The sequence below is a fragment of the Limulus polyphemus genome, unplaced genomic scaffold, assembly GCF_000517525.1.
Source record: "Limulus polyphemus unplaced genomic scaffold, Limulus_polyphemus-2.1.2 Scaffold5279, whole genome shotgun sequence".
In the NCBI taxonomy this organism is placed as follows: Eukaryota; Metazoa; Arthropoda; class Merostomata; order Xiphosura; family Limulidae; genus Limulus; species Limulus polyphemus.
Genome location: NW_013670889.1, coordinates 14,648 through 29,172, shown reverse-complemented (window position 1 = coordinate 29,172; position 14,525 = coordinate 14,648). Strand labels below are relative to the sequence as shown.

At 35.5% G+C, this 14,525-nt stretch overlaps 1 protein-coding gene across 2 annotated transcripts in view; it reads right to left on the bottom strand.

Moving 5' to 3' along the window:
* LOC106472373 (sushi, von Willebrand factor type A, EGF and pentraxin domain-containing protein 1-like) overlaps positions 1-14,525 on the bottom strand; it is a 64,459-nt gene that overhangs the window by 37,827 nt on the left and 12,107 nt on the right. For both annotated transcript variants that reach the window (XM_022400959.1, XM_013933013.2), the window contains exons 4-6: positions 12,325-12,486; positions 11,756-11,917; positions 3,565-3,726 (exon numbers count right to left, since the gene is read on the bottom strand). In XM_022400959.1, coding sequence (XP_022256667.1) covers positions 3,565-3,726; positions 11,756-11,917; positions 12,325-12,486 — 486 coding nt within the window. The remainder of the gene's footprint in view (positions 1-3,564; positions 3,727-11,755; positions 11,918-12,324; positions 12,487-14,525) is intronic.

Sequence of the window (14,525 nt, the reverse complement as noted above, 5' to 3'; positions counted from 1 at the left end):
AGTGAGGTTAAGAGAAAGTTTGATAAATATATATATGATAAGGGCTGGCTTGAAGATCTTTTTTTTAAATTATTTATTAATAGTTTTAGTTTAGTTTAGAGGATGGGACAGCCAAGATGGACCAATAGCTTCCATGTTGTCCCAAAACATTATGTTATGTTAAGTCAAAACAAAAAGAGTCATAAATGCAAAGGGGACAAGGTATTTGGGTGTGAGAGAGAAGAACTATTAGAGAAAGGATACAGTAGGAAACTTAATTATAAGCAAGGAAGAAAGACAAAGTAAATCCTAAGAATTGGTATCATGGAGTAAAAAATGAGAAATATTAAAAGATGTAGGCAAAAAATAAGGAATGGAACATACATAAAATGAAATCCAGAAAGAGATTGGAAGGGTGAGGTCATTCCTCAAATGGTAAAGCACTACTCAAAGCAAAGCAATTCATAGTCCCATAGATCATTTCTGACTGAGGAAAAAGAATTTTGGTTAACTGGATGGGAGTAGAAGGCCCAGTGAGCATTTGGTAATCCACAACACATTGAACAACAATGGCTGCAACATCCGTGACAGTTAATGAACCTCCAGAAGCCATAGTAGGAATAACGCCTGTGTGTGTAAAATCATCACTCACAACAGGATTAATTATAACTTATCATCATTTGAAAATTCATGATAAAAAATAAAGCTCTTAAAACAAAAGCCAAAAGATAACCTTAACAAAGTGAACTCATATGAGATGTTTCAAACATATCTGTTCAATGCAATGCAGAAGAGAAGAATAAAGTGATCATGAGTGCAAGTGCATAGGTGGAGTTACTGTGCATGGAAGGTGTGCCACCCTACTATTGGTGGATTGATTTTGTCTCATGATGATGTCATCATGCAACAGCACAGTTCATGTTAAACTTTTGAATTTAGGATGGAGTTACCTGAAGGCTTGGCATGCAAATATCATAGGCAGACACTCTAAGAAAATAGCATTTCTGTGTGAAAAGGTGAGTTATTGCCTTGGAATTATATAGTTAAACACCAGCAACATTGTGTTGTGTTCTCAACAATACTGTACAAACTCTCAGATTGTGTTATAGGTTAATGTCAGCAATGTTGTGTTCAGTCCTTGGCAATACTGGACACATTCCTAGGATGTGTTACAGATAAACGTCTGCAATATTATGTTCTATCTTTGACAATAGTGGACACATTTCAATGTTGTATTATAGATGAAAGTCTGGTATGTGGTGGATTGTACTTATCCTCTGTTCAAAAGAGACCAGAGAACTAGTAAATAATAAAACACTGTTTAGTCACAAAATAACATCAAACAGATTTCTGATTTTAAAAACAACAACAACATTCAAATACACATCAGAATATACACTGTCTACAAAAAAGGCGACTTTCCTTAACAGAATGTTATTGTAGAATTTTGTCTGTTTCTTTTTTCTGCATTTACTAAAACTAGTATTATTATTAATAAAACTATTATTAAATTCCTTCAGTTTTATATACCATGAAATGAATGTTTACTATAAAGAAAAAAAAAATCAAAGCCATCCCTTATCATTCAAATATTTATCAAGCTTTCTCTTAAACTCCCTTAAAATATATTGTATCCACCACATTCAAAGGCAACTCATTCCAGAGACCAACCACCCTGTTAGAAAAATAAAGCTTTATTAGCTAAAGATGACTTCTTCGCTGCCATAATTTATGTTTATGTCCCTTAGTCTTTCCATTTTCACCATTAAGTATGACAAAAGATGGTGCATCAACTCTCTTAACAATCTTAAACATCTCAATCAGATCCCTTCTAACTCTTAATTTTTCAAAAGAGAACAATTTCCATCCCAAGTAACATCCTAGTAGTCCTCCTCTGAACTTTTTCCAACAATTTAATGTCCTTTCTGAGATAAAGAGCCTAAGAATGAACTCAATACTCCAAATGTGGCCTAACCTATACTATGACATTATAGTCTCTTTTAGACTTGTATTCAATATTTCTGTAGATACAACCTAAAGTTCTACTTGCCCCACCACTATGCTAATTATCCAACAAAATTTTAAATGACTTGCAGAGAGTTTTTATGAGACTTTCATATAAAATATCATAATATTCAAACAAAGTAATATTAACTCTAGTTTAACAGTAAATGTCTTGTTTGGATATTTTTTCTGCTTAAGATAAGTTCTGTTAAAAAAAAATCATTAACAGGTTGTCATGACTTATGTTTCATAATAACTAAGTAATCATAGCCACTGCAAGTTTTAATGTTAACATGACTCCATCAACACAATCATAAACAATGCCATTAAACAACATATACGATTCTTTAACTGGAAAAAACATGAATTAAAAAATGTATTTATATTACCCAAAACTTTTTGAAGAAATAAATGCTAATACACTACACAAATCAGTGTTGTTGTTTTTTATAAGGAAACTAGTATTTGACTAGAGAGACTAATCATGCAATTCTGTTGACTACAAAACATCATGAAACTCAGATTTTTGCAAGAGTTACATATTTCAGTGTTTCCATGAATACATTACTTGTATGATCTTGAACAAACTTTACTCAGAAATATAACTGTATGGGATACAATATTTAATATTATTGGTTTTATAAGAGAATCTAGCTTATGGATTTTAGAAAAACAAGGTTGAGAATAAGCAGCAATAATAATTCATGAAAGTGTGGTGAATGGAAAGCAGATGATTTCTTTGAACATGAAAATTTCATATTTTTCACTTCTTTTCAATTGCAAGGTATTTCATTCTTTGAAAAAAATTATAGTACAGTAAGTAACAAGAAAAAGTTTTAATGCATAAACACAAACTCCAAGACGTCATTTCTACCCTAAAAATACTAATAATTAATCACCTAACAAATAACATACTTACCCTTACAATTCTAATCAACTACAAAATAACAATTCTTACTGAGACAATACTAATTAACTACGAATAACACCACTTACACAGACAATACTAATTAACTATGAATAACACCACTTACACAGACAACACTAAATAACTATGAGTAACTACTTACACAAACAATACTAATTAACTATGAATAACTACTTACACAAACAGTACTAATTAACTACGAATAACACTACTTACACACAATACTAATTAACTACGAATAACACTACTTACACACAATACTAATTAACTACGAATAACACTACTTACACAAACAATACTAATTAACAATGAATAACACTATTTACACATATAATACTAATTAACTATGATTAACACTATTTACATAAACAATACTAATTAATTATGAGTAACACTACTTACACAGACAATACTAATTAACAATGAATAACACTACTCACACAGACAATACTAATTAACAATGAATAACTACTTACACAAACAATACTAATTAACTATGAATAACTACTTACACAAACAGTACTAGTGAATAACACTACTTACACAGACAATATTAGTTAACTATGAATAACACTATTTACACAAACAATACTAATTAACTATGAATAACACTACTTACCTTGACTGTACTAATTAACTATAACACTACTTACCCTGACAGTACTGACTAATGTGTGCTCCTTCTTTGTGTGTAGTTAGTCCTGGTGGGCAAGAAATACATGATGTCTGTTGAGGCAGAGGCTGGTAAGATCCTTGAGGGCAAGGGATGCATGGTTGATACCCAGTGTCAGAAAATGTTCCCACAGGACAAAGTGCTTTTGAGTGAAAAAATTGGCATCACTTTAAATATTTAATTGTTTTAACCTAATATCAAAATATTCTAAATGTTCTAAATATTTGTTTACAGGATGGAAAATTATTTTGTTTAGAATAATGTATCCTCAACTAATGAAAGTACGAATTTTGATATTTTCTGGAAACTGATATGTTACCTATGAAACATTATATTTTACAGTCACAAGATGTCAGATGAAACCAGAAATTAAACACAACTTATAAAAACTAAATCTTATTTAAGTTGACCTCTACAACTAAAATGCATTCAGTCACCATTCTAACTGTTATTAAAAGCTGGCACTGTTACAAAAATCAGTGATGAACTGCCCATTATCCAGTGCAAGTTGCTATATCTCATACCAGAAAGTAAAACAATAGTTTGAAGATACCAGTTAAACAGGTTGAATTTGACAATTAAAAATTCTGATACTAATATGTTTTTTGTTATTCAAATTATTAAGTAGCAGTTACAACAAATCTTATGTACTTTATTCAACAAAATGATTAATTAAATCTGTTTAGCCAACAGATAACACTCAAATATCATATACCATTTTGATAAAAACAAAAAACATAGGCTACAAATAGAAACTAAGTGACCCATGAAATACCATGATGTAGCCACACATTTATAGTTGAGAAATATGTAATAACAGAGATACCTTTCTTTTACAATAAACATATTAACGTTATGTGGCCATACCTTTATTGTTAGACACATTTATTAACAGGATGTAACCATATCTTTTTGTTAGAAAAATATATAATACCAGGATGTAGGGATAACTTTCTGTTACAGTATACATACTAAGAAGATGGATGTGGCCAAACCTTTTTGTGAGACAAATATATAATAATAGGATGTAGGGATACCTTTCTCTTACAGCATATGTACTAAGAGGATGTGGCTATAGCTTTTTTGTTAGAAAAATATATATAATACCAGGAAGTAGGGATACCTTCTGTTACAATATACAAACTAAGAGGATGTGGCCATACCTTTTTGTTAGAGAAATATATAATAACAGGATGTAGGAATATCTTTTTGTTACAGTATACAAACTAAGAATATGTGGCTATACCTTTTTGTTAGAGATATATATATAATAACAGGATGTAGGGTTACCATTCTGTTACAGTATACAAACTAATATGATGTGGCAATACCTTTTTGTTAGAAAAATATATAATAACAGGATGTAGGGTTACCATTCTGTTCCAGTATACATATTGACAGGACGTAGCCATACCGTTTTTGTTAGACATATATTAAAAAGATGCAATCATCCTTTGTTTAATGAAATGTTATAATTTTCCTATACTGAAAATGTATTTCCAATAGGTACTTACCTACTCTCACAAGGTTAGCTAATCTTATTTAGTGCTGCCCTCTACATGCAAACTTTTTCTTTACGCACACCACATGCCTTCTGCTCCCCCTTATTGGAATTGTAAGATTTCAACATGTCTCTCATGCTAATTATCATGCATCAATTTCTCACCAATAGGAGCAGAACATGCTCATGTGACGCTCTCTATACTCCTCTACTGAACTATCACTTCAAAATTTGGCAGATGTCAGCACTGTAGAAATGTGGGGAGGAAGGGCAGAAAGTGTGAGTGGAGGGAAGTACCTATCAGAAATACATTTTCTGTATTGGAAAATTATAACTTCAGATATGGTACTCACCTCCTATCACAAAATTAGCTAGAATCCCACATTGATAAGGACGGGGGACCAATGCGAGGGCACGACAGAAGTACCCCCCAAAAGCATCCGAAGGATACCCCTGGAAATAAGAGATTCTGATCAAAAGATCAGAAGAAGGGAACCGCACCCCTTCTGAGCCAGGTATACTCTTTGCACAACTGTGGAATATGTAAGATATAAGGCTGAAAAATGAGAGGAGCACATCCGAGTGGGAGAGAACGTGGGGGAAAGTGATCCTAACCATAGAGATATATACTGTAGCTCAATCCTACAATGATAAAGGTGGGTAAACAAAGGATACACCCCTAGGTGTAGAGTGGCTAGAGTGCGGCGGACCGTATTCAGTAAGTCAACTACATCTCAGACCTGCCCAAGGGTTACCAACATCCTCACGAGGGTAGGTTGAGGATTCTACTGTATTCACCTCAAATCCAAGAATCGGGAAATTGAGAGCCACTTCGACTCCTGGGTATGACACAAGGATTAGCTCTGAGCTATCGATCCAGGAACTTGACATCAGGTATCAAAAAGATGTCTACTACATACAGTCAACTTTCCAAACTGTGAAACAGACTGGGAACTTCCAAATGGCAATATCATCCCTGTAAGAAGAGAGGCCAAGGGATAGCCAAGGACGGAACAAGAACAATCCCACATACCACTGCTGTGACCCAAAACACAGATGGAGGAAATCGATGGAGTACCTACATCGATGTGAGGGTAAGATGAGGGCTCCCAATCGAAGGGGTGAACTGTATTCTAATGTCTCACTCCTATGTCAAAGGTTAATGCAAATAGGAGGATATCACATCATCTATACCTGCAGAACACCACCACCCTACTCTGTATCTGAATGTTTATTGTGTGGAACTCATTCAATAGGATGCCTCCATCATCAACCACCCCAGCAGCTTGGAACTGGAAAGTAGTAAGGACTCTCATACTCCATCAAAAAAAGGAGGGAAACAATGCAGTGGAGAGTCCAGAGGAATGTCATCACCTGAGACGTTGCATTGGGTGACCACAAAACCATATTTTGAAAAGTAGACCATACAGTTATTCACCTCTGGCATGGCAGCAATCCCCTTCTGTTTTACCCATGCAGTCCATGTGTGGTACAGTCTGAGATGGGCATGTTTATGAAGAAAAATATCATGAAGTCATACATCTACAAGCAATCTTGTGGAACACTCCATCTCAACGGTGAGCATGCAAAGCCACAGAAGATATAGTGGGAGTCCACATGTCGGGACACTGCAGATTTTGAGTTAAAGAATACCTGGTCAGGCACCACTATCACAGAGCAGGATCCATGGGATAAAGAAATAGAGAAATGCCCCTGAAAAGAAAGGGAAGAATGAATAAAAACTTAAAAGTTAGAGTCACACTTTTAAGTCTGAAGAATGGCCACAGGTGGCAGACAAAACTCCAATGAAGAGGAAATAGTGGGAGATGAACGTTCTAGATGTGTTCCACATGCTGGAATGCAGAATCTCCTCCACTGGACAATGAAGATGAGAAGCAAGGGAAAAAGTGAGGTGTCAAATCTGATGGGAGGACACCTGGAACAAATTCTGGGAGGAAGAAGATAGGGAAGAACAGACCAATCAAACCAAAAGATGGACCCAATAGGTAAGGGTGGAAGGTGAAAAATTATGAAGGGAGGAGGATTGCTAGGGGATGAAGAGTTGAGAATGTGTACCACGGAAGGAAGCAGTACAGGCAATATAACAACAAAGAGCCCTGACCAGGCACAGAAGCATATTTGAATCCGATCGAGGGTAAAGGAGAAAGGAAAAATCAGGATAAAGGAGAAGATAGGTAGGATGATAAAGGGTACGTGAAACGTCAATGCCATGCAAATCAGATCGTCGACATCCACAGGTTAAGAGAAGAAGGAAATATGTTTTAAGGGAAAGATGAAAGATGGAACACGAGGAAAGTGGTCCAAATGGAGGTAAAGTAAGGGAATGAAAGACCATATTAACATCTCAATCCGGAAGGGTAGGTCGCCTGGGAGGGTAATGTATATACAGAAGGAATGCATGAACATGGTAAGGACAGAGGAAGTAAAAACTCTATAGTATCGTGACAAATAAAACGTATGGGATAAAGCCACCTGATAATCTGAAAGACCAAAGAGCCAGGTGAGAAATTCCAACACACAAGCCACAGTAGGCTAGTCAGTGGGAAACCCCCTAGTTGTAGATCAACCACTAACCTTCCACTAACAAGGAAGCAACTCGATGTGTGAAATCAGATCTTCTCGCCAAGGACTAGAAAAAAGCCAGGCATGAAGATGCAGGACATGAAGAGTGTGATGTAGGACATGTGACTGAGGTTGATGAAGAAGGTAGGGAGAAAGTGGAAGAGGGACAGAAGGAGAGAGGAACAGTCGCTGTAACTGTAGAAATCAAGTCTGAGCTGGCCAATAATGAGCAATCAGGAGGACCCGAAAGGAGTGGACTGGATGAGAGAAATCACTGATGAAGTAATTTTATGGGTGGATACACATAAAGATACTTGTGTGACCAATCCTGGCTGAAGGCATTGACTACCAGAGCCTGTGGATGAAGAACAGGTGACCATAAGAGAGGTATCTTGTTGTTGATGGCTGTAGCAAAGGCATCCATGTGGGGAGAACCCCCCTGATGGCATGGATCCCTGAAAACGAGGGGATCTAATGATCACTTTGTTGGATATATCTGGTCAGGATGCAAAAGGTGATCCACAACTAGATTGAAAGCACCTGGTACATGACATGCAATAAGATGAATGTAATGTGCATGGGCCCAATATAAGGAATCCAACATCTGAAAACAGAGATCTCTGGACTGGGTGACCCCTTGATGGTTGAAATGTGCCACTACCATAGAATTGTCTGAATGAACATCACCAGACAATGTCAGGCAAGAGGAAGGAAGTGATGCAATGCCAAATGTATGGCTAGAAGTTCAAGAACATTGATATGCAAAGCACTTTCGTCTGCAGACCAATGGCCAGAAGCCTAGTAGTGATTGACCCATGCCCCCTATTTCTGAAGGGATGTGTCCATAAAAAGATGTAGATCAGGACACGGGGGAGAAAGTGGCATGTCTGCCAATGTATGGGCTTTGTCCAACAACCAAAGCATATCATCTCGTAGGGAAAAGGGAAGGGTAATGAGGGCAGAAAGAGGAACCCGAGCAAGGTTCCATCAACTGTAAAGTGCCCACTGAGGAGATCTCATATGGGCATGACCAAGAAAACCAGTGATGTTACTGATAACCATATTCCTAAAAGCAATAGAACCTCACAAGCAGTAAGTGGCAAACTAATAGTTCCATTGAACGAAGTTGTAAAGGAGAAGGCTGGCTCCGACTGATATGAGTGTTGAAAAAGACCCCCCAAATGGACAAGATATTGAATGGGTCTGAAGAAGGACTTCTCCAGTTTGATCAACCAGCCCACCCAAGCTACCACAGAAAGGAGCTGCCAAGTATGATTGGCCGATTCCTGTTTGGAATGAGCCAGAAGAAGCCAGTTGTCTATGTAATAATAAAATCGCAGCTCCAGAGCATGGAGATGTCAAGCAAAAGCTCAGACTACTTGGCAAAATACGTAAGGTACCGAGTCAGGTCCAAAGGGGAGGGCCATAAATTGATAAACCACCCCAAGAGGGACAAACCTAAGATGAGGATGAGACTGAGGTGATATTGATATATGTAGATAAGCATTGGAGACATCCATTTTGGTCATCCACAACATTGGAGAATAACGCCCACCTCAGGGTGTGAAAAGACTCCATGTTGAACTGTGGTAGTGAAATGAAGCAGTTGAGGCGAGATAAATTGATTACTGGCCACCAATCCTCGGTTTGCTTGGGGGCAACAAAAAGGTAGGAATGAAAACCCTGGGAAGGATGGGGAATAGGTTTGATGGCCTGCTGCAGGAGCAATTCCCAAACCACTTCTGACAGATGCTGGCTGGTCACAGGATCTGGAGGAGGAGGGAAGGAAATGGAGTAAGGAGATACATGAGGTGGGGAAAGAAACTGGACAATAAATTCTTCTGACAGAACCTGAAGCACTTATTGATCGCCAACTAAGGAACATCAGCGATGAAAAAACTCAAAAAGCCAAGCTCTCACTGGGTAACCACCAGTACTGGGGGGTGCTTCATCGAGGAAAGCGACAAGAAGTTCCCCGAGTAGAAGGGACAGCTAAGGGCTGGGAAGAGGAAGGATGGGAAATGGTAGTTGGAGGCATATGAGGCTCTGACTGAGACAAATGGGTTACGATATTCGTAAGGGTGGATTGTTGTTGGACCGATGTCACCTTAGGCTCTAGAGTTTCTAGGACCATATCAAAAACATAATGCCTCAGGATTGGGGCCAAATATATATCCAGAAGATATGTCAAGGGTAAACAGACACGAGCCAATATGGCATCGCGACCTATAAGGTCTCAACAACAAAGAAACAACATGTGATGTTAGAGCCAAAGATGACATTTTGGCTAAAGTGTAGGAGGGAAGCACAAGGGTGTTTTCTGGAGATACATGATTTCTGTGGAGAGCCTCAGATAGGAGATGTATGGAAAAAAAAGATACCGTAATACATTTGTAAGGGTAAGATGCAAGTGAGAATATTGGATATGGGTACGGCTGACAGATGATTCAGGAGCCACTCCCCATATAGGCAATAAAGAACCTAACAACTGCTGGTCTAAAAATGGATGGTCAGCATGATGGTAGGAAAGTGCAAACTGATCTGAAGTCCTCAGGGGTCATGGCATGCTAATCCTCTTGCTTAATTGTGAGGCAAAGTGATCAGCATGAACCCAAATATCAGGTGATGGAGGAAAAATAAAAAAGGTTGGGAAGATTTTTCCTGCAGTAAGGAAGGACGAGGTGCATAAAAAATAGGGGAAGGGATAAAACATCACAAACCTGAGACACAAAATCCATAAAGACCACATTAGTCCTAGTAGACTCATTGGGTTGGGAATGGGAAGGAATGGCAAAATCTGGAGGTGGAAAAAGATAATCAAAGTCCTCGTTAGCCTGCACAGGGACAAAGGTTGTCCCATGCAACATTTGATCTCCCAGCATATAAATCCACCATCGGGTTGCCCAAACCTGAGGCTTGAGAAAAAATGCTGGCCGCTGGTGTAACCACCGAAGTGGTAATGTTAACTTGGGAATTCATTGCACAGAAAGGTTTACCAAATTCGAGTGCAGAAAATAAGGTGACTAGAATTAACTGATAAATACTAATAAGAGAAACAGGTTCAATAAAAGCAAATTAATTTCAAAAACAACCACTTCATGAGGAAACAAAGTCGAATGTGAAGCATTAAACAAACAAAAGAGCATATCTGAACACAAGCACTGCCAAACAAGAACTGATAGTTCAGTAGATGGAGTGTAGAGGGAGTCACATGCATCACATGAGCATGTCATGCACCTATTGGTGTGGAGGTGATACATGACGATTTGCATGAGAGACATGTTGGAATCTTACAAATCCAACAGGGGGGGGGGAGTGGATGGCTTGTGGCATGCATAAAGGAAACATTCGCATACAGAGGGCAGTACTGAACAAAAATAACTAATCTTGTGAGAGAGGTAAATACCGTATTGGAAATATATACTAACCAGATGTAGCCTTAATTTCTTTCTCAAAATTACTATTTCTATTTACTTGTTCAAGGTATACACAGTAGGAAACATTCCAATATAAAAACTAGTACATTTCAAAGTGAAGTATCACTTATCAGTTTTGATATGTAACATACTTAATGAAATATTGGTAAATATATTTGAATAAAGTGGTTATTCTTATCTATATAACAGTCGGTACAAAATGAAGTGCCACTTATCAGTTCCAATGTGTGACAAGTTCAATGAAATATCTGTCAATGTATTTGAAGAAAGTCATTACTTTTACCTATATAATAATTGCTACAAAGTGAAGTTACACTCACCAGCACCTAGGTGTAACAGCCTCAATCAACTGTCTTTCCACTTTAATAAAGTGATTATTCTTATCTATATAATAATTTTTATAACAACAAATAATACTGTAACATACGTATACTTGGTTGAAGGTAAGTAGATGTAGACAATAAAAGTTACAAAAATAATACAGTATTCAAAAATAAGTATTTCTAGCAATAACTTAAATGTATGAATAAAGTCTAGATTTTTCAAATATTACTTAACAAAGAGCTGAGATTGGTACTTCTTGAAATTTAATAAAATGTTTATGTGGTAGTCACTTATTAGAAGATGTTGTTGAAATATTCATTACTCACTAGTGCAGTAATCCACTGATTTGGATCCAATTGTCCATGTGGCTGAACCCATGGGACAGGGCTTACAAGCTGTCTGTCCAGAATCATCTTGGTAAGTGTTGTTTGGACAAGCAATACATGTTTGTAGACCTGTCACTGAGTAAGTTCCAGGATGGCATGTGGCTAAAGATAAAAGAATTAATGAAACAGTGGATCTAAAAATATACACAATTTATTATATTAGTTAAAATAATAATAATGAAGGTGTCCCAGTAAAACTTGACATATCTCATTAAAGTATTTAAATTAGAAAAAAAAAATGTTATATCAACAAATAATTCAATATTTTTGCTTCATAAGTTCATAAATCGAAAAGTTACAGACTTATACACTGCAGACCCACAAAATCAAATCAAACATATATAAAATAATAAGCTAGTTCACTTGTGGGAATATACCAAAACTTAGTACAAATCTATAGCCTTGGTATATAAAAACTAACATGATAGAAAAATAACAACAGACTGCAACCTTGATTAATTTGTCCTACACCATAACCTCAATTTCATTCATTTTCTTCCACAAATTACCTCTACATTCTTTGACTAATATGGTTCCTCTCCTTTCTGTGGTAGTCCCATTTGGACAATCATTGCAACTGAGGGAAGACTCACTATCTTGAAATGATCCTAAAGGGCACCTAGTACAGCTCTTGTTGCTTGAGTTATAGTAAGTACCAACAGGACAGTTTACTGGAAAATAAAGCAAATCACATATAAGCCAAAACTCAAACTTACTGTTCTCTATGTGTATGTCTATTTTCTAACATTTAAGTTTTACATCTTTCATTCTTGGCTGTGCAGAAGAACTTAGTATAATGTTTTGATAATGGATTAACTATGTGACATCAATTATTATTACAAAGAGATCAGTGATTTTTTTACACTAATGCATTAAAATTATGATATTAATAATAATTATTATTATTATGAAGAACTTAGTGTTATTTTACACTAATAGGTGAAATATGTGATATTAATTATTATTAGGAAAAGCTTAGTGTTATTTTACACTAATAGATGAAATATGTAATATTAATTATTATTAAAAAGAGATTAGTATTATTTTACACTAACATATGAAATATGCAATATTAATTATCATTAAAAAGATCTTAGTATTATTTTAAAACTAGTTGATTAGATTTATGATATTAATCATTATTAAGTTTATTTTTAACCATAAACTTACATAAGTCTCTCTGTTTTTCTGCCCACTATGGTGTCAAAACCCGATTTTTAACGTTATAAGTCCTCAGACATACTGATGAACCACCAGAAGGCAATTATTATGAAGAAGAGCTTAGTATTATTTTTAAAATAGTGGATTAAATTTAATAAGTGATTAGACTAAAGTATTATTTCAAGCAGAAACTATCTTATCTAAACTACAATAACCATTTTACTAAAATAAATATAAAACTTTTCTATTCATATACTAAACTCAAATCAAACCAGTATTTTACTAAAAGAAGTATCAAGTTTTTATGTATTTTTATACTAAACTAAAACTCCAGCAATTATGTTATTTAAAGGAGATGTATGAAATATTAATATTTCTAATTGCCTGGTATTTCAGTTTTAATGACACAAATTATAAATACCTTTACAATCAGAAATTAATACAGGTGAGAATTACTTTTATCTGAAACATATAAAAACAGCATTTCATGAAAGAATTTGAAGAGAAAGAACCAGACAACCCCAAGTTTATACAAGCATGAAAAGTTCTAAGAAAAACATTTGATTTTTCTTTTAGCACACATGATAGTTTTACAATCTTTCAGAAAATTAGTAATTAATTTATTAATTATTATCAAAAAAGTTTTTTAACCCTTTTGTACTGTAATGAGTGTAATTTTTTTAACAAACAAGTATTATGGATAATAACTGTTTTTCTTTTAGTAAAAACAGAAGTATTTTAGAAATAAATGCAAACATATAAAATCAGACATCTCAGAACTATATTCCTGAAATTATAATTTTGAAATTTTATTAAAAGATAATGAAGCATTATAAAACTCCTGAAAAATTCTTTAAATGTATTATCATTTTAATCCATAATTTGATTTTTACAGAAGAATACAATGTTTGTTGATTAGAACAGTAGCTGCATGTTGAACACTGTTAGTATAAGGTCATCAAGAAATTAATGGAACACTTTCAATAACCACCCCCAAAAAATGTACATCACGTATAATAGTTAAATGAACCACCTAAATATCACGTTAATGTAGCCTATATAATGTGTAAAGTTTAGTATACTCTAATCCCTTATAGTGATGGCATACGATGAGACACACATTCTGCGTGTAATGCTGTTTGAATACAAGAAGGGAAACAATGCCTCTGTAGCCACAATGAATATCAAAGAAGTTTATGGAAATATTTTTAACATTTGTAAGTGTCAACGATGGTTCAGCAAATTTTGTTCAGGTGACTTTAGCCTTAAAAACTGTGATGGCAGGGGCCAAGACGTTGGAATTAATATTGATGCTCTGAAGATGCTTGTTGAATCTAACCCAAGGCAACACACTCGTGAAATGGCCCTGAAATTGCATGTCTCTCATGAAACAATCAGTAAACATCTAAGAAATATGGGAAAACTCCATAAAGAAGGTGATTGGGTGCCTCACGAACTCTCCAATGATCATCGTTTCCAATGTGTGAACATTGTTTCGTCTCTTCTGGTGCGTAATGCACGTGAACCATTTTTGGACAGAATTGTCACC